The 26,335-nt window shown below is 42.8% G+C and overlaps 1 protein-coding gene across 3 annotated transcripts in view; it reads left to right on the top strand.

Moving 5' to 3' along the window:
* cd34 (CD34 molecule) overlaps positions 1-25,316 on the top strand; it is a 62,104-nt gene extending 36,788 nt beyond the window's left edge. Inside the window, exons 2-9 of one of the 3 annotated variants that reach the window (XM_052485082.1) lie at positions 5,901-6,029; positions 12,039-12,167; positions 18,773-18,993; positions 19,781-19,861; positions 22,054-22,162; positions 22,311-22,363; positions 23,464-23,616; positions 24,120-25,316. In XM_052485082.1, the coding sequence (XP_052341042.1) occupies positions 5,901-6,029; positions 12,039-12,167; positions 18,773-18,993; positions 19,781-19,861; positions 22,054-22,162; positions 22,311-22,363; positions 23,464-23,616; positions 24,120-24,302 (1,058 nt within the window). In that variant the 3' untranslated portion in view covers positions 24,303-25,316. The remainder of the gene's footprint in view (positions 1-5,900; positions 6,030-12,038; positions 12,168-18,772; positions 18,994-19,780; positions 19,862-22,053; positions 22,163-22,310; positions 22,364-23,463; positions 23,617-24,119) is intronic. The other 2 variants (XM_052485084.1, XM_052485083.1) reach the window with 2 other exon arrangements.
* Positions 25,317-26,335: the final 1,019 nt, after the last annotated feature.

Here is a 26,335-nt window from a genome sequence, read left to right as displayed (position 1 = left end):
TCTCATTGCAAGACCATACATTTGTATTTCGTTAGTGCATTCAAGGACATGTGTACAGTACAGTAGGCTTGCAGACATGAAAATATGTTTTTACATCTTGAACATGTGAGTGAGAAGAACATGTGAGTAAGAAGGTGTCAACATGAGAAGGCCTACATATGAGGTGAGCGATGGGGTGGGGGGGTTTGATTGCTAGATCTTGGAAGTTTAGCTGTGCATTCTTATTCACAATTACTGTATCAATAAACGTGTCATCTCAGGGCCAAAGTGAGTTAGCTAGGTTCTTTTAAAAACACTTAAACATTGAGGAATTATGCCCAGCTAGGCCAATTACAATATATGACGTGCTCTGCATAATGTCAAATGCCTTGGTTGGCACTGCCACTTGCTGTCAAGATAAAGTGCACTGCAGGAGGGAAGTGTAGCACATTTTACAGGACTTAGTGTGCAGCTCTGGAGACACACTATCATGGTGGCCACTTGGCAGCTATTAATAATCATTGGAAATATTGAGGTAACGCTTCAAACTTGTTAATAATGCTTGCTAGCTAACATCCATACAAAGACGTAGGCTGTGCATTCATCCTTGAAAAGAGGTTGGCTAACATCCTCTCATCTGTGGTTTGCAGTATGTTAAAATGTAAAATGCATCATCACAATAGAAGAAAAAGGAAGTTAACATCCACTAGAATGGGTGGATGGTTTGTGGTGATTTGATAAATAATGTGTTGTGGTGTGCTCATGAGCGTCGTGATTATGCCGTAGCGTTGGGAAGATAATTGTTCCAGTTATAGGGCTTTGCAAACCACATTTGTTTCCACATCAAGCAGTGTTTAAACCATAGAAATATAATAAATAGAAAGGCCGTCTCCATTCAAGTCAATGATGGCATAATGGGTGGGCTGGCAGCCATTTTGAGTAAGAATGGAAGTAAAAGCAGTGTACCCTTCAATCTGTGCTGTGATTTGTTGAGTCAACTGACATTACAAAAAAATACATTCCATTGCATGAGCCACATCAGTTAACATCATTTGAATGAACATTCTACATTACAATGGCAATCCAGCATAGTCCCAGTCAGTTTTAGATATTATAAACTGGGTGGTTTGAGCCCTGAATGCTGATTGGCTGACAGCCATGGTATATCAGACCTTATACCATGGGTATGACAGAATATTTATTTTTACTGCTCTAATTATGTTGGTAACCAGTTTATAGTAGCAATAAGGCACCTTGAGTGTTTGTGGTATATGGCCAATATACTACAGCTAAGGGTTGTGTCCAGGCACTCTGCAATACGTTTTGCATAAGAACAGCCCTTAGTCATGGTATATTGGCCATATACCACACCCCCTATTGCCTTATTGCTTAATTATACCTTGGCATTGTTGAATACTCATTTCGGATTGGCTTGAAGGGCATTCTAGAGCATGCAATATTTCCCTAATTGCGTGGTAGAATTCAATGGCTATGAAGTTCATTCTTACATGTTCTAGTTTTAATCTGCTTTTGAAAGTAAAAGTCGAATTGAAAACATTATTGGCATTGTTGAATTCAATTTTCATAATAGCAAGCTAGCATAATACTTTGGCAAGCAAGTCTGTTTGGAGAGGTCGTTAAACTGAACACATTCCCACTGATAGGAGGCTGGCAGCTGGAGCTGTGAAAACTCGAGCAGACAACTACCACATCAAATCCAGGTGCTGAAAATTAGGGACTTGCAGATTCACAGAGTGGATTACATCTCTAGAGAGCAAAGAATTTGACATGGCAGTGCATTCTAAAATCCAACCCCAGGTTACAGAGGTCATAGCGTAGAAGACAAATGATCTCTTGTCTGTGTAGATTGGGGAAAATCTCCTTTAGGCACATCTTCTCCCAATGCCTGCATGTCTCACAGTAATGACTGTTTGCATACTTGGAGTATCATAGATATATTGTAATAGAGTATGCTTACTTTCATGTTCACTGGTTTCACAGTGGGATTTTGTTTGTTTCTACTGACTCAACATGACACAAAAGTCATAGTTTTTCATGACTGCATCATGAGGTAAACAGCAAACCTGTCTATTTTCCATGGTTCCAAACTACAGTATTTACCACTCATCTGTTGCAACCAGGCTTAAAATTTATTTGGGACAGGGGGCTGTATTTTGACGTCCGGATGAAAAGAGTGCCCAAAGTAAGCTGCCTGCTACTCAGGCCCAGAAGCTAGGATATAAATATAATTGGTAGATTTGGATAGAAAACACTCTAAAGTTTCTAAAACTGTTACAATAATGTATGTGAGTATAACAGAACTGAAATGGCAGGCAAAACCCAGAGGACAAACCATACCCCCCCCACAAAAAAATGTTTCATCCTACCACTGATTTCAATGGCTGGCACTTTTATAATAGCAGTTTCTAGGGCTTCCTCTAGATGTCAACAATCTTTAGAAAGAGTTTGAGGCTGGTTTTTGGAAATATGAGCCAGAAATTGTAGTTTTTCTAGGTGGCTCCCATTTTGGCTGTAGTGTTTCCAAGCACGTGAATGAGAGCGCTTGAATGAGAGCGCGTTCTTTGGTATTTTTCTCACGGTAAAGACAATAACGATTCTCCTTCTTAAATTGTATCGTTTATTTGCGTATTATGGTACCTAAGGTTTGATTATAAATGTTGATTGACTTATTTGGATAAGTTTATTGGTAACGTTTGGGATTCATTTTGAATGCATTTTGAAGGAGGGAAACCGAGTGGATTATTGTCTGAAGCGCGCCAACTAAACTGAGTTTTTATGGATATAACAAAGGACTTTATCGAACAAAAGGACCATTTGTAATGTAACTGGGACCTTTTGGAGTGCCAACAGAAGAAGATCTTCAAAGACAAGGCATATATTATATCGCTATTTCTGACTTTCGTGTCGCAACTCCCTGATTGAAAATTATTTGTTATGCATTTGTGTGCTGGGCGCTGTCCTCAGATAATCGCATGGTTTGCTTTCACCGTAAAGCCTTTTTGAAATCTGACAAGGCAGCTGGATTAACAAGTTAAGCTTTATTTTTATGTATTGCACTTGTGATTTCATGAAAGTTTTATATTTATAGTAATTTAATTTAAATTTTGCGCTCTGCAATTTCACCGGAAGTTGTCGAAATGGGACATTTTAAGACGTTTTAAGTTTTAAGAACCAAATAAACTGTGATCTGGGGGAAAGCACATCTGTTTGGTTACCAAGGCAACTACTGTAGCTATCTAGATCGTGAACTTGCTAGCTACTTCAGTGAATGTCGTCTCATTTCTATCTGCAACAATTAATTTTAAAGCTGTGGTATAAAAAAGTATAATCAACGAGGGGCAGTGCATTCTGTGGAAAATAATGCACGACGTGGAAGGTGTGGAGTGGAACTAACCTCTCACGGAACGCATTTGTGGCGAAAACAACCTGTTCACGGTTCACAGCAAAAACGTTCTCTTTTTCAAACGCAATTCTCACCTGCGTATTTTAGTCAACTACATTGTACGAAAAGTCCAACATGTCTAAAGATGACGTTTCAACATTGCCTTCTCCCAATCGTTTTCACTACTTAGAAAAAAAGTTATATTGTAGGGCTTCCCTCATGTCCCTTTCCATGATGGTGCTATCAGCCACATGAATGAGTGCTAGCTAGCTACCTACTGGAACATTATAACATTATAAAAACCAGCAACACAAACAAACGCTAAATACAGCCACAAGAAGTTAGTGGATTGAACATTACAGTGGTCGTTTAGACCCCTCGACTTTTTCCACATTTTGTTATGTTACAGCTTTATTCTAAAAGATTAGATCGTTTTTTTGTAATTAACACACAATACCCCATAATAACAAAGCAAAAACTGATTTTTTGAAATGTTTTATAAAATGAAAACGGAAACATAACATTTATATAGGTAGACCTTATAGTTAGTAAGTTTCATTGTTAAAGCAACTTTGGCAATGATGACAGTACTGAGTCTTAGGTATAATGCTAAAAGCTTGGCACACCTGTATTTGGGGAGTTTCTCCCATTCTTATCTGCAGATTCTCTCAAGCTCTGTCAGGTTGGATGGGTGTTGCTGCAATTGAATATACCACAAGTGGACTCCAAACAAGTTGTAGAAACATCTCAAGGATGATCAATAGAAACAGGATGCATGTGAGCTCAATTTCAAGTCTCATAGCAAAGGCTCTGAATACTTATATAACACTTAATAAGGTATTTCTGTTTTTATTATTTTATACATTTTCAAAAGTTTCTAAACCTGTTTTTTCTTGGTCATGGGGTATTCTGTGTAGATTAATGAGGAAAAGATTTTATTTAATACATTTTACAATAAGGCTGTAACGTAACAACATTTGGAAAAAGTCAAGGGCTCTGAATACTTTCCGAATGTACTGTATATCCTAACATGACCTTGTCGGGTAAAGACTGACTTAAAAAGATTGACAGTGACTCACTCCTCTGTTTCATCACGCTCACCACCAGGTCTGAGTCACACCAAACATTGGGCATTACAAACACCAAGAAACTTCAATAGCTCCACCTCCACACTTAACGCTACCCCATAAATCACTCCTTTTACTGTGCCCTGTTCCTATGAGCAAAGCAAGAAACAGATCTTGACCCAAATTGTGTGACACGGAGCGCCTGATCCCTGAGGTCAGAAGAAACACAAACGAATATCACCGTTCCAGTACAGGTTACCTTCCCTGATTCAACTGCACCCAACTCCTTTCTCCCCCACCCTGAAACCACAAATGGATCTGCCAAAAGGCAAGGATCCACTTTCTCCAAAAATGTCACTCCTTCTGGATCAAACGTATCTTTATCATAACCATGCTCATCAATAAAGCTTGTTCTCCGAGCTACTCACAACACCTTCTACCCCTTCCATTTCACTTCCAGAACTCGAACTCCTTCTGGATTAAACGTATCTTCATCATGAGCATCCCCATCAATGCAAGGCTCGTACAACGAGCTCCTCACAACAGCTTCTACCCCTTCCGTTTCACCTCCAGAACTCGAATTAGCGTCCGGTTCACTCTGTTTCAACTTGACACCAATCTTCCTGGACATATTATCTCCCTTGTTATTGCTGGCTTCAACATATTCAAACCTCCGCCTCCTTAACCAATTACCCGACTCCTACAAATATTAAACTTTCCAAGACAAAATCTATTTTTAGCCTCCTTGAGAGACATGTTAAGCCCTGTGCTCCACATTCAAATGATCAACATTTTCAGGGCTCTTCTCACAGGTTCTATTTCCCTATGTGGGAGCATTAGGAACCGTAGGTCAGGATTTTTATGTGGGAGCATGTACATTGAACAACACAGCAGCTTATCGGCATGTTTTGTGATTTCTGTAATACAAAAAAACAATGCTGGGTCTTTACTGGGGGTTAATTGGAAATAATGTTTGTTTTCCCCAATTTCTGGGCGTGGTCGAGGGCACAGGGTGTCGGTCATAGGGGCCATCCACAGTCACACAAACACACCACCCATGCGCCAAAACTCATCCCACAGATTAGCCTTCTGGATACCTACAGCCTATGGTAAACAGTAATTTACCATAGGCGTGTTTAAGAATATTGTTTGTAGAGAGTGCAGAGCTACTGTCTGAAAGGAGAGGAACACTAAATAAAGTTTGAGCGCTCCCTACAGTGGTAGGGTTAGTACAATTCTGGCTCTAGCCTATGTGAAGCAAAACCAGTCTTGCATTGTCCGTTTCATTGATTGTTTGACATGCTTTACAATCATTACAGGATATAAAGTCCTTGCACTAACATTGCAGGGTAAGGTTGCATTAAGGATGCGAGGTAAGGTTGCATTAAGCTCTGAACAGTGGGGCAGTATCAGGTCTACTGTATTGATTATTTTTCATTTCTCTCTCTCAGATGGAGTTCAAGCAGTTGACCCCACTGATTCCACTGCTGCACCTGATACGGTTATCACAGATGCCTCCAGCTCTGTTGCAGATAATACATCAGTACTCGAAGATGCACCTTCCAACCCTACAGTCAGAAGTAAGACATTAATAACATCCCTGTCCAAAGTCCAGATCAAAGCTGAAGTCAGTAGTTATGATATGGAGGATCAGGAGATGACAACAGGTCGTCATGATTTGAGATTGGCCCTAATTACACAATTACAATTAGTACCTTACATGGCAACTGAATGTAAGGTACAGTATAACAGTAGTACCTTTTCATTAGCCATCGGTCACTGATCTATAAGTGAATTACATCACACCCATTCATAACATTTATAACACCAGCAGACCTATAGTGTTCAGTTCAAACTATCACCCTGCTCTGACGGTTTAGGAGTCCCAGCCCTCACTGTCGACACCCAAAGTACTGATAGTCCTTTTCATTTCTATTCTTCCTTTTCTTTCTAGTTTTTAAAATGTTATTCTGAACTATATACTAATTATGTTGAAAAACTGTTGATAAAACCAAACACAACCCACCCCCAACAACAATCTTCCTCCCAAATTACATTCAGTATTCAGACCCTTTACTTAGTACCTTGTTGAAGCACAGCATTGACAGGCTTCTTAGGCAGGATGCTAAAAGCTTGGCACACCTTTGGGGAGTTTCCCATTCTTCTCTGCATCTCTCAAGCTCTGTCAGGTTGGATGGGGAGGTTCCCATTCTTCTCTGCATCTCTCAAGCTCTGTCAGGTTGGATGGGGAGGTTCCCATTCTTCTCTGCATCTCTCAAGCTCTGTCAGGTTGGATGGGGAGGTTCCCATTCTTCTCTGCATCTCTCAAGCTCTGTCAGGTTGGATGGGGAGGTTCCCATTCTTCTCTGCATCTCTCAAGCTCTGTCAGGTTGGATGGGGAGGTTCCCATTCTTCTCTGCATCTCTCACGCTCTGTCAGGTTGGATGGGGAGTTTCCCATTCTTCTCTGCATCTCTCAAGCTCTGTCAGGTTGGATGGGGAGGTTCCCATTCTTCTCTGCATCTCTCAAGCTCTGTCAGGTTGGATGGGGAGGTTCCCATTCTTCTCTGCATCTCTCAAGCTCTGTCAGGTTGGATGGGGAGGTTCCCATTCTTCTCTGCATCTCTCAAGCTCTGTCAGGTTGGATGGGGAGGTTCCCATTCTTATCTGCATCTCTCAAGCCCTGTCAGGTTGGATGGGGAGGTTCCCATTCTTATCTGCATCTCTCAAGCTCTGTCAGGTTGGATGGGGAGGTTCCCATTCTTATCTGCATCTCTCAAGCCCTGTCAGGTTGGATGGGGAGGTTCCCATTCTTCTCTGCATCTCTCAAGCTCTGTCAGGTTGGATGGGGAGGTTCCCATTCTTCTCTGCATCTCTCAAGCTCTGTCAGGTTGGATGGGGAGGTTCCCATTCTTATCTGCATCTCTCAAGCTCTGTCAGGTTGGATGGGGAGGTTCCCATTCTTCTCTGCATCTCTCAAGCTCTGTCAGGTTGGATGGGGAGGTTCCCATTCTTCTCTGCATCTCTCAAGCTCTGTCAGGTTGGATGGGGAGGTTCCCATTCTTATCTGCATCTCTCAAGCTCTGTCAGGTTGGATGGGGAGGTTCCCATTCTTCTCTGCATCTCTCAAGCCCTGTCAGGTTGGATGGGGAGGTTCCCATTCTTCTCTGCATCTCTCAAGCCCTTTCAGGTTGGATTGGGAGGTTCCCATTCTTCTCTGCATCTCTCAAGCCCTGTCAGGTTCGATGGGGAGGTTCCCATTCTTCTCTGCATCTCTCAAGCCCTGTCAGGTTGGATGAGGAGGTTCCCATTCTTATCTGCATCTCTCAAGCTCTGTCAGGTTGGATGGGGAGGTTCCCATTCTTCTCTGCAGTCTCTCAAGCCCTGTCAGGTTGGATGGGGAGGTTCCCATTCTTCTCTGCATCTCTCAAGCTCTGTCAGGTTGGATGGGGAGGTTCCCATTCTTCTCTGCATCTCTCAAGCCCTGTCAGGTTGGATGGGGAGGTTCCCATTCTTCTCTGCATCTCTCAAGCTCTGTCAGGTTGGATGGGGAGGTTCCCATTCTTATCTGCAGTTCCTCGCAAACTCTGTCAGGTTGGATGGAGAGTGTTGCTGTAATTTAATTTACCACAGGTGGACTCCAATCAAGTTGTAGAAACATAATAAACATAATAATAATAATAATCAATGGAAACAGGATGCATCTGAGCTCAATTTCAAGTCTCATAGCAAAGGGTCTGAATATGTAAATAAGGTATTTCTGTTTTTATGTTTTTATACATTTGCAACAGTTTCTTAAAACCTGTTTTTACTTAGTCATTGTGGAGTATTCTGTGTAGATTGATGAGGAAAATGTTTTATTTAATACATTTTACAATAAGGCTGTAACGTAACAACATTTGGAAAAAGTCAAGGGCTCTGAATACTTTCCGAATGCACTGTATATCCTAACATGACCTTGTCGGGTAAAGACTGACTTAAAAGGACTGACAGGGACTCCTCTGTTTCACCACGCTCACCATCGGGTCTGCATCGCACCAAACGTTGGGCATTACAAACACCAAGAAACTTCAATTGCTCCACCTTGACGCTACACCATAAATCACTCCTTTCCCTGATTCAACTGCACCCAACTCCTTTCTCCCCCACCCTGAAACCACAAATGGATCCGCCAAAAGGCAAGGATCCACTTTCTCCAAAAATGTCACTCCTTCTGGATCAAACGTATCTTTATCATAACCATGCTCATCAATAAAGCTTGTTCTCCGAGCTACTCACAACACCTTCTACCCCTTCCATTTCACTTCCAGAACTCGAACTGGCATCCGGCTCAGTCTGTTTATACCCCAACCAGAAGCCATGGATTACAGGCAACATTTACACAGCAGGACTCTAACCCGGGAAGCTTATAAGAAATACCGCTATGCCCTCCGATGAACCATCAAACAGGCAAAGTGTCATTACAAGACTAAGATCGAATCGTACTACACCGGCGCTGACATTCGTCTTATGTGGCAGGGCTTGCACAGCCACGAGCTGCCCAGTGAAACGAGCCTACCAAATGAGCTGAATCACTTCTATGCTCGTTTTGAGGCAAGCAACACTGAGGCATGCATGAGAGCATCAGCTGTTCGGGACGACTGGGTGATCACACTCTCTGTAGCCGACGTGAGTAAGACCTTTAAGCAGGTCAACATTCACAAGGCTGCAGGGCCAGATGGATTACCAGGACGTGTGCTCTGGGCATGTGCTGACCAACTGGCAGATGTCTTCACTAACATTTCAACATGTTCCTGATTGAGTCTGTGATACCAACATGTTTCAAGCAGACCACCATAGTCCCTGTGCCCAAGAACACGAAGGCAACCTGCCTAAATGACTACAGACCCCGTAGCCATGAAGTGCTTTGAAAAGCTGGTAATGGCTCACATCAACACCATTATCCCAGAAACCCTAGACCCACTCCAATTTGCATACCGCCCAAACAGATCCACAGATGATGCAATCTATATTGCACTCCACACTGCCCTTTCCCACCTGGACAAAAGGAACAGCTATGCGAGATTGTTATTCATTGACTACAGCTCAGCATTCAACACCATAGTACCCTCAAAGCTTATCGCTAAGCTAAGGATCCTGGGACTTAAACACCTCCCTCTGCAACTGGATCCTGGACTTCCTGACGGGCCACCCCCAGGTGGTGAGGGTAAGTAGCAACACCCCGCTGATCCTCAACACTGGAGCCTCCCAGGGTGGCGTGCTCAGTCCCCTCCTGAACTCCCTGTTCACCAACGACTGCATGGGCAGGCACGACTCCAACACCATCATTAAGTTTGCAGACGACACAACAGTGGTAGGCCTGATCACCGACAACGACGAGAGACAGCCTACAGGGAGGAGGTCAGAGACCTGGCTGGGTGGTGCCAGAATAACAGCCTATCCCTCAACGTAACCAAGTCTAAGGAGATGATTGTGGACTACTGGAAAAGGAGGACTGAGCACGCCCCCCATTCTTATCGACGGGGCTGTAGTAGAGCAGGTTGAGAGCTTCAAGTTCCTTGGTGTCCACATCACCAACAAACTAGAATCGTACAAACACACCAAGACAGTCGTGAAGAGGGCACAACAAAGCCTATTCCCCCTCAGGAAACTAAAAGGATTTTGCATGGTTCCTTAGATCCTCAAAAGGTTCTACAGCTGCAACCTCAAGAACATCCTGACCAGTTGCATCACTGCCTGGTACGGCAACTGCTCAGTCTGCGACCGCAAGGCACTACAAAGGGTAGTGCGTATGGCCAAGTACATCACTGGGGCAAAGCTGCCTGCCATCCAGGACGTCTGTACCAGGCGGTGTCAGAGGAAGGCCCTAAGAATTGTCAAAGACCCCAACCACCCCAGTCATAGACTGTTCTCACTACTACCGCATGGCAAGCGGTACCGGAGAGCCAAGTCTAGGACAAAAAGGCTTCTCTACAGTTTTTACCCCCAAGCCATAAGACTCCTGAACAGGTAATCAAATGGCTACCCGGACTATTTGCATTGTGTGCCCCCCACACCCACCCCACCCCTCTTTTACGCTGCTGCTACTCTCTGTTTATCATATATGCATAGTCACTTTAACAATACATTCATGTACATACCACCTCAATTGGCCCGACCAACCAATGCCCCCGCACATTGGTTTACCGGGCTATCTGCATTGTGTCCCACCACCCACCAACCCCTCTTTTACGCTGCTGCTACTCTCTGTTTATCATATATGCATAGTCATTTTAACCATATCTACATGTACATACTACCTCAATCAGCCCGACTAACCGGTGTCTGTATGTAGCCTCGCTACTGTTATAGCCTCGCTACTTTATATAGCCTCGCTACTGTTTTTCACTGTCTTTTTACTGTTGTTTCAATTTCTGTACTTACCTTTTGTTCACCTAATACCTTTTTTGCACTGTTGGTTAGAGCCTGTAAGTAAGCATTTCACTGTATGGGCTACACCTGCTGTATTCAGCGCACGTGACAAATAAACATTCATTTGATTTGAAATTGACATATCCTCTCCCTTGTTATTGCTGGCTTCAACATATTGAAACCTCCGCCTCCCTCAGTCTTTTCAACCTTCCCTCTCTTTCCCTCCAATCTTCCTCTCTTAACCAATTACCCGACTACTACAAATATTCAACTTTCCAAGACAAAATCTCTTTTTAGCCTCCTTGAGAGACATGTTAAGCCCTGTGCTCCACGTTCAAATTATCAACATTTTCAGGGCTCTTCTGACAGGTTCTATTTCCCTATGTGGGAGCATTAGGAACCGTAGGTCAGGATTTTAAACCTGGTTACATGTACATTGAACAACACAGCAGCTTATCGGCATGTTTTGTGATTTCTGTATAACAAAAAAAGTATTTTGGTTCTTTTCCACTGCGGATCAATGGGAAAGAATGTTTGTTTCCCCCCATTTCTGGGCGTGGTCGAGGGGAATTCCTTATTATGTGAATATCGAATCTTGAGTATCAGTTGATAGAACATTCCAAAATACCATGGAAAGTATTGCATAACAATACCAGGCAGCCATTCCGCGTGTACCCATGAGTTACCCCAGTCAAATTGCCAGGGTTAGAGTTTCCAAGTACATTGGGGCACAGGGTGTCGGTCATAGGAGCCAGGCAGTGTCAACCTGCCCTCCACCCCCGAACCACAGTCACACAAATACACCACCCACGTGCCAAAACTCATCCCACAGAATAGCCTTCTGGATACCTACAGCCAGGCTACAACAGTAATTTACCATAGGCGTGTTTAAGAATATTGTTTGTAGAGAGTGCAGAGCTACTGTCTGAAAGGAGAGGAACACTAAATAAAGTTTGAGCGCTCCCTACAGTGGTAGGGTTAGTACAATTCTGGCTCTAGCCTATGTGAAGCAAAACCAGTCTTGCATTGTCCGTTTCATTGATTGTTTGACATGCTTTACAATCATTACAGGATATAAAGTCCTTGCACTAACATTGCAGGGTAAGGTTGCATTAAGCTCTGAACAGTGGGGCAGTATCAGGTCTACTGTATTGATTATTTTTCATTTCTCTCTCTCAGATGGAGTTCAAGCAGTTGACCCCACTGATTCCACTGCTGCACCTGATACGGTTATCACAGATGCCTCCAGCTCTGTTGCAGATAATACATCAGTACTCGAAGATGCACCTTCCAACCCTACAGTCAGAAGTAAGACATTAATAACATCCCTGTCCAAAGTCCAGATCAAAGCTGAAGTCAGTAGTTATGATATGGAGGATCAGGAGATGACAACAGGTCGTCATGATTTGAGAGTGGCCCTAATTACACAATTACAATTAGTACCTTACATGGCAACTGAATGTAAGGTACAGTATAACAGTAGTACCTTTTCATTAGCCATCGGTCACTGATCTAAAGGTGAATTACATCACACCCATTCATAACATTTATAACACCAGCAGACCTATAGTGTTCAGTTCAAACTATCACCCTGCTCTGACGGTTTAGGAGTCCCAGCCCTCACTGTCGACACCCAAAGTACTGATAGTCCTTTTCATTTCTATTCTTCCTTTTCTTTCTAGTTTTTAAAAGGTTATTCTGAACTATATACTAATTATGTTGATAAAACCAAACACAACCCACCTCCAACAACAATCTTCCTCCCAAATGAACTTTAATACACTTGACCATATATATGGTCACTTTCCTTTCACAACTGTCCAGTCTGTATTATTAAGTTGTTCTGTCTGCCTGTCTAGTCTGTTATTATTATGTTGTCCTGTCTGCCTGTCCAGTCTGTTATTATTATGTTGTGCTGTCTGCCTGTCCAGTCTGTTATTATTATGTTGTCCTGTCTGCCTGTCCAGTCTGTTATTATTATGTTGTCCTGTCTGCCTGTCCAGTCTGTTATTATTATGTTGTCCTGTCTGCCTGTCCAGTCTGTTATTATTATGTTGTGCTGTCTGCCTGTCCAGTCTGTTATTATTATGTTGTCCTGTCTGCCTGTCCAGTCTGTTATTATTATGTTGTGCTGTCTGCCTGTCCAGTCTGTTATTATTATGTTGTCCTGTCTGCCTGTCCAGTCTGTTATTATTATGTTGTGCTGTCTGCCTGTCCAGTCTGTTATTATTATGTTGTCCTGTCTGCCTGTCCAGTCTGTTATTATTATGTTGTGCTGTCTGCCTGTCCAGTCTGTTATTATTATGTTGTCCTGTCTGCCTGTCCAGTCTGTTATTATTATGTTGTGCTGTCTGCCTGTCCAGTCTGTTATTATTATGTTGTGCTGTCTGCCTGTCCAGTCTGTTATTATTATGTTGTGCTGTCTGCCTGTCCAGTCTGTTATTATTATGTTGTGCTGTCTGCCTGTCCAGTCTGTTATTATTATGTTGTCCTGTCTGCCTGTCCAGTCTGTTATTATTATGTTGTCCTGTCTGCCTGTCCAGTCTGTTATTATTATGTTGTCCTGTCTGCCTGTCCAGTCTGTTATTATTATGTTGTCCTGTCTGCCTGTCCAGTCTGTTATTATTATGTTGTCCTGTCTGCCTGTCCAGTCTGCCTGCCTGTCCAGTCTGTTATTATTATGTTGTGCTGTCTGCCTGTCCAGTCTGTTATTATTATGTTGTCCTGTCTGCCTGTCCAGTCTGTTATTATTATGTTGTCCTGTCTGCCTGTCCAGTCTGTTATTATTATGTTGTCCTGTCTGCCTGTCCAGTCTGTTATTATTATGTTGTCCTGTCTGCCTGTCCAGTCTGTTATTATTATGTTGTGCTGTCTGCCTGTCCAGTCTGTTATTATTATGTTGTCCTGTCTGCCTGTCCAGTCTGTTATTATTATGTTGTGTCTGTTATTATTATGTTGTCCTGTCTGCCTGTCCAGTCTGCTGTCTGCCTGTCCAGTCTGTTATTATTATGTTGTGCTGTCTGCCTGTCCAGTCTGTTATTATTATGTTGTCCTGTCTGCCTGTCCAGTCTGTTATTATTATGTTGTGCTGTCTGCCTGTCCAGTCTGTTATTATTATGTTGTCCTGTCTGCCTGTCCAGTCTGTTAGTCTGTTATTATTATGTTGTCCTGTCTGCCTGTCCAGTCTGTTATTATTATGTTGTGCTGTCTGCCTGTCCAGTCTGTTATTATTATGTTGTGCTGTCTGCCTGTCCAGTCTGTTATTATTATGTTGTCCTGTCTGCCTGTCCAGTCTGTTATTATTATATGTTGTGCCTGTCTGCCTGTCCAGTCTGTTATTATTATGTTGTCCTGTCTGCCTGTCCAGTCTGTTATTATTATGTTGTGCTGTCTGCCTGTCCAGTCTGTTATTATTATGTTGTCCTGTCTGCCTGTCCAGTCTGTTATTATTATGTTGTGCTGTCTGCCTGTCCAGTCTGTTATTATTATGTTGTCCTGTCTGCCTGTCCAGTCTGTTATTATTATGTTGTGCTGTCTGCCTGTCCAGTCTGTTATTATTATGTTGTCCTGTCTGCCTGTCCAGTCTGTTATTATTATGTTGTCCTGTCTGCCTGTCCAGTCTGTTATTATTATGTTGTGCTGTCTGCCTGTCCAGTCTGTTATTATTATGTTGTCCTGTCTGCCTGTCCAGTCTGTTATTATTATTATTATGTTGTCTGTCCCTGTCTGTCTGTTATTATTATGTTGTCCTGTCCAGTCTGTTATTATTATGTTGTCCTGTCTGCCTGTCCAGTCTGTTATTATTATGTTGTCCTGTCTGCCTGTCCAGTCTGTTATTATTATGTTGTCCTGTCTGCCTGTCCAGTCTGTTATTATTATGTTGTCCTGTCTGCCTGTCCAGTCTGTTATTATTATGTTGTCCTGTCTGCCTGTCCAGTCTGTTATTATTATGTTGTCCTGTCTGCCTGTCCAGTCTGTTGTCCTGTCTGCCTGTCCAGTCTGTTATTATTATGTTGTGCTGTCTGCCTGTCCAGTCTGTTATTATTATGTTGTCCTGTCTGCCTGTCCAGTCTGTTATTATTATGTTGTCCTGTCTGCCTGTCCAGTCTGTTATTATTATGTTGTCCTGTCTGCCTGTCCAGTCTGTTATTATTATGTTGTGTCTAGTCTGTTATTATTATGTTGTCCTGTCTGCCTGTCCAGTCTGTTATTATTATGTTGTCCTGTCTGCCTGTCCAGTCTGTTATTATTATGTTGTCCTGTCTGCCTGTCCAGTCTGTTATTATTATGTTGTCCTGTCTGCCTGTCCAGTCTGTTATTATTATGTTGTCCTGTCTGCCTGTCCAGTCTGTTATTATTATGTTGTCCTGTCTGCCTGTCCAGTCTGTTATTATTATGTTGTCCTGTCTGCCTGTCCAGTCTGTTATTATTATTATGTTGTCCTGTCTGCCTGTCCAGTCTGTTATTATTATGTTGTCCTGTCTGCCTGTCCAGTCTGTTATTATTATGTTGTCCTGTCTGCCTGTCCAGTCTGTTATTATTATGTTGTCCTGTCTGCCTGTCCAGTCTGTTATTATTATGTTGTCCTGTCTGCCTGTCCAGTCTGTTATTATTATGTTGTCCTGTCTGCCTGTCCAGTCTGTTATTATTATGTTGTCCTGTCTGCCTGTCCAGTCTGTTATTATTATGTTGTCCTGTCTGCCTGTCCAGTCTGTTATTATTATGTTGTCCTGTCTGCCAGTGTCCAGTCTGTTATTATTATGTTGTCCTGTCTGCCTGTCCAGTCTGTTATTATTATGTTGTCCTGTCTGCCTGTCCAGTCTGTTATTATTATGTTGTCCTGTCTGCCTGTCCAGTCTGTTATTATTATGTTGTCCTGTCTGCCTGTCCAGTCTGTTATTATTATGTTGTCCTGTCTGCCTGTCCAGTCTGTTATTATTATGTTGTCCTGTCTGCCTGTCCAGTCTGTTATTATTATGTTGTCCTGTCTGCCTGTCCAGTCTGTTATTATTATGTTGTCCTGTCTGCCTGTCCAGTCTGTTATTATTATGTTGTCCTGTCTGCCTGTCCAGTCTGTTATTATTATGTTGTCCTGTCTGCCTGTCCAGTCTGTTATTATTATGTTGTCCTGTCTGCCTGTCCAGTCTGTTATTATTATGTTGTCCTGTCTGCCTGTCCAGTCTGTTATTATTATGTTGTCCTGTCTGCCTGTCCAGTCTGTTATTATTATGTTGTCCTGTCTGCCTGTCCAGTCTGTTATTATTATGTTGTCCTGTCTGCCTGTCCAGTCTGTTATTATTATGTTGTCCTGTCTGCCTGTCCAGTCTGTTATTATTATGTTGTCCTGTCTGCCTGTCCAGTCTGTTATTATTATGTTGTCCTGTCTGCCTGTCCAGTCTGTTATTATTATGTTGTCCTGTCTGCCTGTCCAGTCTGTTATTATTATGTTGTCCTGTCTGCCTGTCCAGTCTGTTATTATTATGTTGTCCTGTCTGCCTCTGTTATTATTATGTTGTCCTCCAGTCTGTTATTATTATGTTGTCCTGTCTGCCTGTCCAGTCTGTTATTATTATGTTGTCCTCTGTCTGTTGTCCTGTCTGCCTGTCCAGTCTGTTATTATTATGTTGTCCTGTCTGCCTGTCCAGTCTGTTATTATTATGTTGTCCTGTCTGCCTGTCCAGTCTGTTATTATTATGTTGTCCTGTCTGCCTGTCCAGTCTGTTATTATTATGTTGTGCTGTCTGCCTGTCCAGTCTGTTATTATGATGTTGTCCTGTCTGCCTGTCCAGTCTGTTATTATTATGTTGTCCTGTCTGCCTGTCCAGTCTGTTATTATTATGTTGTCCTGTCTGCCTGTCCAGTCTGTTATTATTATGTTGTCCTGTCTGCCTGTCCAGTCTGTTATTATTATGTTGTCCTGTCTGCCTGTCCAGTCTGTTATTATTATGTTGTCCTGTCTGCCTGTCCAGTCTGTTATTATTATGTTGTCCTGTCTGCCTGTCCAGTCTGTTATTATTATGTTGTCCTGTCTGCCTGTCCAGTCTGTTATTATTATGTTGTCCTGTCTGCCTGTCCTGTCTGTTATTATTATGTTGTCCTGTCTGCCTGTCCAGTCTGTTATTATTATGTTGTCCTGTCTGCCTGTCCAGTCTGTTATTATTATGTTGTCCTGTCTGCATGTCCAGTCTGTTATTATTATGTTGTCCTGTCTGCCTTCCTGTCTGTTATTATTATGTTGTCCTGTCTGCCTGTCCAGTCTGTTATTATTATGTTGTCCTGTCTGCCTGTCCAGTCTGTTATTATTATGTTGTCCTGTCTGCCTGTCCAGTCTGTTATTATTATGTTGTCCTGTCTGCCTGTCCAGTCTGTTATTATTATGTTGTCCTGTCTGCCTGTCCAGTCTGTTATTATTATGTTGTCCTGTCTGCCTGTCCAGTCTGTTATTATTATGTTGTCCTGTCTGCCTGTCCAGTCTGTTATTATTATGTTGTGCTGTCTGCCTGTCTAGTCTGTTATTATTATACTGTCCTGTCTGCCTGTCCAGTCTGTTATTATTATGTTGTCCTGTCTGCCTGTCCAGTCTGTTATTATTATGTTGTGCTGTCTGCCTGTCCAGTCTGTTATTATTATGTTGTCCTGTCTGCCTGTCCAGTCTGTTATTATTATGTTGTCCTGTCTGCCTGTCCAGTCTGTTATTATTATGTTGTCCTGTCTGCCTGTCCAGTCTGTTATTATTATGTTGTCCTGTCTGCCTGTCCAGTCTGTTATTATTATGTTGTCCTGTCTGCCTGTCCAGTCTGTTATTATTATGTTGTCCTGTCTGCCTGTCCAGTCTGTTATTATTATGTTGTCCTGTCTGCCTGTCCAGTCTGTTATTATTATGTTGTCCTGTCTGCATGTCCAGTCTGTTATTATTATGTTGTCCTGTCTGCCTGTCCAGTCTGTTATTATTATGTTGTCCTGTCTGCCTGTCCAGTCTGTTATTATTATGTTGTCCTGTCTGCCTGTCCAGTCTGTTATTATTATGTTGTCCTGTCTGCCTGTCCAGTCTGTTATTATTATGTTGTCCTGTCTGCCTGTCCAGTCTGTTATTATTATGTTGTCCTGTCTGCCTGTCCAGTCTGTTATTATTATGTTGTCCTGTCTGCCTGTCCAGTCTGTTATTATTATGTTGTCCTGTCTGCCTGTCCAGTCTGTTATTATTATGTTGTCCTGTCTGCCTGTCCAGTCTGTTATTATTATGTTGTCCTGTCTGCCTGTCCAGTCTGTTATTATTATGTTGTCCTGTCTGCCTGTCCAGTCTGTTATTATTATGTTGTCCTGTCTGCCTGTCCAGTCTGTTATTATTATGTTGTTCTGTCTGCCTGTCCAGTCTGTTATTATTATGTTGTCCTGTCTGCCTGTCCAGTCTGTTATTATTATGTTGTGCTGTCTGCCTGTCCAGTCTGTTATTATTATGTTGTCCTGTCTGCCTGTCCAGTCTGTTATTATTATGTTGTCCTGTCTGCCTGTCCAGTCTGTTATTATTATGTTGTCCTGTCTGCCTGTCCAGTCTGTTATTATTATGTTGTCCTGTCTGCCTGTCCAGTCTGTTATTATTATGTTGTCCTGTCTGCCTGTCCAGTCTGTTATTATTATGTTGTCCTGTCTGCCTGTCCAGTCTGTTATTATTATGTTGTCCTGTCTGCCTGTACGTCTCTACCAGTATCCGTTGCATGTTTGTCTTGTTTGTTTGCTTTCTTCTTCACTTCTATTGACATACATCAGGTTAGGATAGGGGGTGGGATTGGGAGGATTCATGAAGGGGACTGGGTAGCCTATTCGGAACAGCTTCACTTGTGTATAAAATATGTTTTCAATGTAAACATTTTTTAATGGTATTTATTCCACCGCAACCACTCAATCCCCCGTAGACGACACGGCCACTACTGTCGCCGACGCCACAGCCTACGACACTACTGGGGCCAGTGCTCCTGGATCAGACCAGGACACTGCCTTCTCCTCCATGGTGCCAACCAGTGACTTCTTAGCAGGAGGTGAAACTTCTGCAACCACGGCAGGACCTGGTGTACACACACAGGGCACTGAAGCAACTGATGCACTGGTTGTACCCAAGACACAGGTTCTTGTGAATGTGAGTAATACCTAACTAATGGGGAATGTCTACAATATATTTAGATGCTGTATCATTATGAAATTCTGAAAGACAGTTCAGAACAATGATGTATATGTATATTTATCTCACATAATATAATTTAAAAGTATGCATTACGGTGTCTGTAATATAATAAACGTGTCAAAAACAAATGTATTCATTTCTATAGCTTCCAAAATATTTTTTTTACAATGGTGGGGGAGTGCCATAATGGAGGCGCGGTGGCTTCAAAACAGTGCACCCTGTCAGTCATCTAGTGTATACACTGAGTGTACAAAACATTAGGAACACCTGCTCTTTCCATGACATAGACTATCTAGGTGAAAACTATTATCCCTTATTGATGTCACTAGTTAACTTCAATCAGTGTAGATGAAGGGGTTAAAGAAGGATTTTCAAGCCTTGAGAAGGATTGTCTATGTGTGCCATTGAGGGTGAATGGGCAAGACAAATGATTTAAGTGCCTTTGAACAGGGTATGGTAGTAGGTTCTAGACACACCGGTTTGAGTGTGTCAAGAACTGCAACACTGCTGTTTTTTTTAACGCTCAACAGTTTCCTGTGTGTGTCAAGAATGGTCCAACACCCAAAGGACATCCAGCCAACTTGACACAACTGTAGGACTGCAAATTAACTTCAAATTCATCATATCGTAAATCATTATAGAGGGAATGTAACAGATTGTGATTGAATGGAGAGACGAACTTACAGAATCTGATGATGTCAACACTTGAGTTGAAAGCTTTATGCCCTCTCTGTCTCTGCAGCCCAATGTTGAGTGTGTGGACAAGGAGGCAGTGAAGGACAAGGATGCAGTCAAGGTGGATCTTTCTTCAGAAACCAGCTGTGTGAGTAGCAACATGTTTTACTGTCATTATAAAATGTCTCCTTATGGACGTTTCCCATGCCATATTAGCTTTTGTGCTCGACCACCCCACCTAGCTCTCGTCTATCATAAAACAGAACAATACAGCCTAAGCCGCATACAAGGGTATCTCTGGTACAGTTGCCCTCCCCCAGCCTCTACCACGGTGTGTATTGTACTACATTCTGTTTCCAACCAAAACCCTTACAGAGATATCAGCCTGTACCAGCCAACTGCCTGGGAGATGAACAGAGACAGACAGGTAGCCCCTTACCCTTCAGCCCTGGTGCCACGTTTCATATGCCTTGGCCCTTATCTGGCTCCCAGCGCCTTGGCCTGGGAGGAAGTCTCTGTCTCATTCCACTTCATATGTTTAAGATGAATATGTTCCAAATAGCTTGTTGGAAATATGTGGCCTGATAAAGGCAGATCTGTTTTCAGACATTCTTTAGCTGTTCTAAATCATCCGTCCATCTGTCGTCACAGAAGACAAACGGGGAGGAGGACAATGTTTCCTCCCTGGGTGTCTCTGTGTGCTCCAGGGGCCACGGTCAATGGAAGAATAGCAGGGTATGTAGAGTGGAACTGGTGTAGTGGAACCCTCAGTGTGAGATGGAATGAAACACCATGGTAGTGTTGACTGATGACATGATAATTCCATGAAGACATGTACCCATGTACAAAAACAAACACCTTATGAGAACAATAAGGGATTGACGTGTGGGTCTAGCCTGCTAATCCGAGCATGAATTCAACCAGAGAAATTGGCTTGGGGACCAGGTCTGAAACAAGTGAAAAAAGACAAGCATTCACAGAGAGTGGGTGAGCTGCTGGGAAGCCTTGATAAGACAAGAGTAATGTCTATCTATCACCTTCTATCCATGGAGCCGTTCCCATGAACCGAGATCCACTCCAAAGTCGTGGAAAATCTCTCAATGAGAAAAGTCCTGGAATGTTCTCTAAAAAACATCCCTGTAAATTCCCATGAGAAACGTTGTCCCCTTTTCTGAGGTTTCAGTCAACACTATAAATGGCAGCAGCTAATAATAACATAATTACTATAAAGAACACACACACCAGTCTCACTCAAGGCCTTAGATTTCAATCACAAACGGCAATCTCGTAGAGCCATTTCTATCTAAATGAAAATAAATAGAAAAGCAGACATCGTGTTGTGGTTGCCAATAGTGAGACTGAGGTCATCCCTGAGAGAGGCCCACTGTAATGAAAATTAGAGGTCCTGAGCATAGCTTAAATGAGTCACTGGTGGAGCAGGGAGAGAGAGAGGGGGAGAGAGAGAGGGGCGGGGGGAACAGGAGGCAGAGAGAGGAAGACGAGAAGGAGACTGGATACTAAACACGAATTAGCTTTGTACTGTAGGGTAGAGTAGTAGGGATGGGGAGCTGATGTGGGCTGTGCAGGGTTCCTTCCTTCCTACCCTTAGGATAGCTCAGTGTTATGGGGAGACCAGGCTGTAGCTGTTGATGTGGAACTCCTGACTGAGGATGCTGTGTTTGCACATAGCGGCCTATGGGGAAGAGAAGCGCTGTCTGGATCGCATTACACAGAGTGGGGAGGGAGAGTTCCCATCCCAAGGCCCTTGTGCAATGTGATGATATCATAGTTCAAGACCAAGGTGGTAGAGAGAGAGATGGGGTGTAGTCGCTGATTTCGTCGTTTTCCATCCGACGCTATGCATCTTCCATTACGCAAACACAATGGCATATGGCGTGGTGAACACACTGACTCACACACTCAGCTGGACAGATTCACACGCACACCCACATAACATTTAACACTGCAAGTCTACTGTGAAGCATCTGAGAGGCATTAGCTCTACAGAAGAAGGGAGAGAACGCTGAGAAAGAGAGCAGAGTGTATGTTTGTAGCCGGCTCAAACCATGACCGTCATTGTGTGTTTGGTGTGGTGAAGTTAAGATGAGGATAGACATCCTCCCTGTGTAAGAGAACCACAACAGTCGACGCAGCCTAGTCCCATTGGGTCACTGGAACAGGGCGTGCCAAAATACTCTGGGGACCTCTGGCTTTCTGTGAGAATAAACAGATCAGTGTCATCATCAAGGTGATGTGGTTTTAACACATAAATCATTGTGTTTATAGCTGAGAATTGAGCATAACAATATATGATTGTTAAACTGACATGCTTTCCCATAGTTGGAGACCAAAAGAATCTTGGAGGATTCAGCCTGGTGCGCAGGGGACTGCAACCTTCAAGTGTTCCAGGAAGAGAACTCTAACACATATCTTTTGACACGCGCTGATGGTAGGTTTCCCTGTATTGCCTCATAATAATGATAATCATAACAATACGTTAGAGTAATGTGTTTCTTCGAACATTATAGTATTCTAATCTAGACAATCTGAATATTGTATACGATATTTTTCTCACTCCCATTGGTCCCTCCTTACAGGTGGTGTTAAGGAATTGTCAGAGAGCCTGGTCAGTGAAGGCATCAAGGACCAGGTATGTCCACTTCAACACACTCATACTTATGGGAGCAGAAAACTAAGCCTTCTTTCTTCTTATTCCCAGTCACTTTTAACAACTATAGCTACTCATCCCCATAGCGATAAATGGGAGGGAAAATATATTGATTCACATGCTATCTTGTATGTACACAACTCTAAATGGACTGCGACACAGGTAGCATGATAGTTTTATAAGAGGGAGATATGGACAATGTAGGGAACCAACCAGGCAGTGGAATGATATGCAGGGCCCCACTTACAAATCACAATCTGGTTTAATAGAAATAACAAAGTGGCTTGGCATAAAGCCGGGTAGTGAACTAACCATGACTTGAACAGTCCCCAGGCATCAGAGTGAGGAATCCATAGCGATTCTATTATATTACTAGAGGGGCTATGTCATAAACTCTCAAAGTTCCATAATGGGGACAAAATGGCAGCCATCTTGGTCAGGGAGAAATCCAAAACCAGTGTAATTGGAATAAATGGCAGTACAGGCATAGGTGATGCATTTCCTGCTTTAACATATGCAGGAAAATAAAAGTAGGCACATGATGCATTGGCAATTGTAATGGAATTATAGTCAAAATGGCTGATCTTTGGACCATCATAAGAAGGTTCATTCTCATTCCAGTATTCTAATTCCTAATTCTATAGAGGAATCTCCCATAGCTTCCCAGAGTCCCCTCCATAGATACAGCCAGTGTGGCATGGCTTAACCCCTAGTAAAGAAATCCTGCAGGATTCCAATTTTAAATATCCAATAGAAAATCCAATCAGATTTTGGAACCAGTCCCATTGGACTCCTACAGGATTCTATCCTAGAGAAAAAAAATCCTATAGGATATGTTCCAAAATGTGATAGGGTTATCTATTGGATTTTTAAAATTGTAATCCTATATCAAGCATTCTCTCAACCAGCTTCATGAGGAACGATGTGTGTGTGTGTGTGTGTGCGCGCGTGTGTGTGTGCGTGTGTGTGTGTGTGTGTGTGTGCGCGTGTGTGTGTGTGCGCGTGTGTGTGTGTGCGCGCGTGTGTGTGTGTGTGTGTGCGCGTGTGTGCGTGCGTGCGTGCGTGTGTGTGTGTGTGTGTAGCTAGGTGTGGTGGAGGCAGCTCTTCAGTGGGGAACACACACTCCCATTGTGCTGGTGCCCGTGATCATTACTGGCCTGCTGCTGGCAGCTGCCATCATCGGATGCTACTATATGAAGAACTACCGTGGACACAACACCAAGGGCATGAGGCTGGTCAGTTCACCTTCTATCTCTGACTACACTGGCTGACCATTGTTTTGGTTGACTGTACCTCTAGGCCTCTAGGTGTATGTATTACTGTAGAGCTATTGGCATGTTTTCTAGATCTCATTTGTGTATAGCTTGTAATTCATTGGTTGTATACTACTTTAACATACATTTTAGCACCACTGGTTAACCTTGAGCATGGGCCAACTGTGCCGTGAAGCAATGTAATGAGATGAGGAGTGTGTGTTTGGTGTGTGTGTCTGTGTACGTGTGTGCATGTATGCATACAACTGTTTCATCTCCTGGTCAAAAAGATACAGATAATTTTCTCTAAGACCAGTCAGTAGCGATGTCACATGATAAAGACCCTCCACCGGGTATGTGCCTCAACAAAGACAGTGCTGCTAGTGGAGGAAAGACATCCATAATGTTTGTTTATAATTGACGAGCAGCCTGTTGATGTTGACTGTGTGTGTATGGTGTGTGTTTGTGTATGTGTGTGTGTGCAGGCTGAGGAGGCGTACCCAGTCGATGAGGAGAACCACGGAAACACCCTGGTGTCTGTTGCCCCTCTCAACCCCCCTGAGATCCTGGAGAAGCCTGCTAACGGGGACTCCCAAGAGGCCGCCAAGACCTATCCCCCTCCCACCAACGGCCACTCCACCACCAAGACGGCAGACACAGAGCTTTGAAGACCCCCTAGAACACCTGGAAAAGAATGGATCAGATCCCACACCCCTCCTCCAACACCAACCCTTCCCCCCCAGAACATCCCCAGAGGCCCCATCCTACCACGGACATTAGGGACTAGAACTACCCCTCTTAACCCTCACATAAACACTCCTTCAGACTTTCTGTGTGACCCACTTCGGCTACATGCCTCAACAATTCAAATGGAGGGACAACCCCATGGTAAAGTAACCATAAGACTACAATGAACAGGTGTTGATGATAATGTGAATGATGATGATGATGCCGAGGGCTGTGTTCCTGTCCCTGGGTTGCGGACGTCATACAGGGCTGGAGACTGGGCCAGGGTTAGTACTGGGTGGTGGGGAGGGAGGGTTTTGTGTTGTCAATCACCAGTGGCTCTAAGACTGCAGCATGGGTCACATCAACCATGTAGTCATTTTCAATGCCCAGGAGGGGCCCTGCCTTCACGTCATCAGGTTTAAGGCTTCCTGACATAAATCCTTTAACCATAAATTGAAGCACTGCATCACTACCACTCACATTGGTCCTCAGTTGATCATAAAAAGGAGAAAATAACATAACACATTCTTGAATCTGTTTACAAACTTATCCGAGTGGAAGCTGAGCTAGTTTGGTTATGTTTGTGTTATTGTGTTCTGTGTGTGCGTGTGCGTGTGCGTGTAAGGAGTGTTGCTGTGCGTGTAAAAGCAGTGTGTGTTTGTGCTTGTTTTCTGTGTGTACAGGCGGATGTGTGTTGGCATGTGAGTGTGTGTGTCTGTGCGAGAATGTACATGTGTGTCACCCCAAAAAATATAGAATACAATTTATTAAAATAAGCAGACAAGGTGATTGCTTGGGGAGAAAGGTCCCTCGTAGTGACCTGGAGAGGGGTCTTCTTTTGGTGCTTAATCTCACTGTATCAATCTATAGGAGACGAAGCAGGAAGGAATTCTCCCCTTCATTACTGCAAGTTCAACCCAGATAAGCCAATGGCCTGACAGAAGTTAGAAAAACTAGATCCACACAGTGTCACAATGGTGACTGCTGAAAACGATACCAGACTTATGTGTGTAAGGTCTGGGACACAGTGTTGTGTATATAAAGAGGTCAGGTGTGCCAATCCTTTTAAATAAGTCAGTATTATTCTCTTTTTAATACCTTTGTAACAGTATATAATTAGACACTTAATACATACAGTATTGTACGGAACAATGTTATATAATATGATGTTTCTGTTTTGTCTTGTGTTTTTGTGTTTTTTCACACTTGCTTTGTTCTAAGCCAAAGAAATCCTTTTCACCAGCTTGCCATGCGGAGATACTGTATACTGTAGAGGGAGGAGGAGTGAACATATGGAGAAACTACTTGCTGCTTTTTGTGACATCAAGGTAGTGTTTGGGTCTCTTTTAGTGTGTGTTATACGTCTTGTTAGCCTAGTTGCCCAAATATATGTTGTTCAAAGCTTGGCAATACTACATTTTTGCAGAACGGCATTCTTAACAACCCAGCCCAATCTATTGTTAAAGTACACTGTATACACAGCAGGGTGACTTCTTGTTTACAAATATCTACAAGCTGAGAGTCGTTCCGCTGGGTATGATGAAGTCATATTGCTGACCTTTTAAATCAGGAACTAAGGGGAATGTAACCATTTCCATTATACATAACATTACAACACTATGTTATTTTTAATACATTCAGCAAAACAGTGAGTACTGCTGGTTATCTAACTGGAAGAAATGGCCGTTTTAGAGAACATTTCAGCGCATAAGTGTTACCTTGCTTTCAGTTCTATTTTGAATTCATTTTCTGTATTTTTGTACATTCCCGAATGACTGTTTTAATTCTACTAGCATCCTAACGTTCAAGATAAGAATACATTTTGGAAAATAAAGTACTTAAAAAAAAAAAAAATAATGACATTTTCATCTAATTTCACGTTCGTTGTCAAGGAAATGACCCGACCAAGATGCAGCGTGGTAAGCGTAAATTTTTTAATTTTAAATGTCGCCAACAAAACAATAAATACCAA

This window comes from Oncorhynchus keta, chromosome 28 (genome assembly GCF_023373465.1).
Source record: "Oncorhynchus keta strain PuntledgeMale-10-30-2019 chromosome 28, Oket_V2, whole genome shotgun sequence".
NCBI lineage: Eukaryota > Metazoa > Chordata > Actinopteri > Salmoniformes > Salmonidae > Oncorhynchus > Oncorhynchus keta.
Note: the sequence above shows the minus strand (reverse complement) of the source record. Positions and strands in the feature narration are given on the sequence as shown.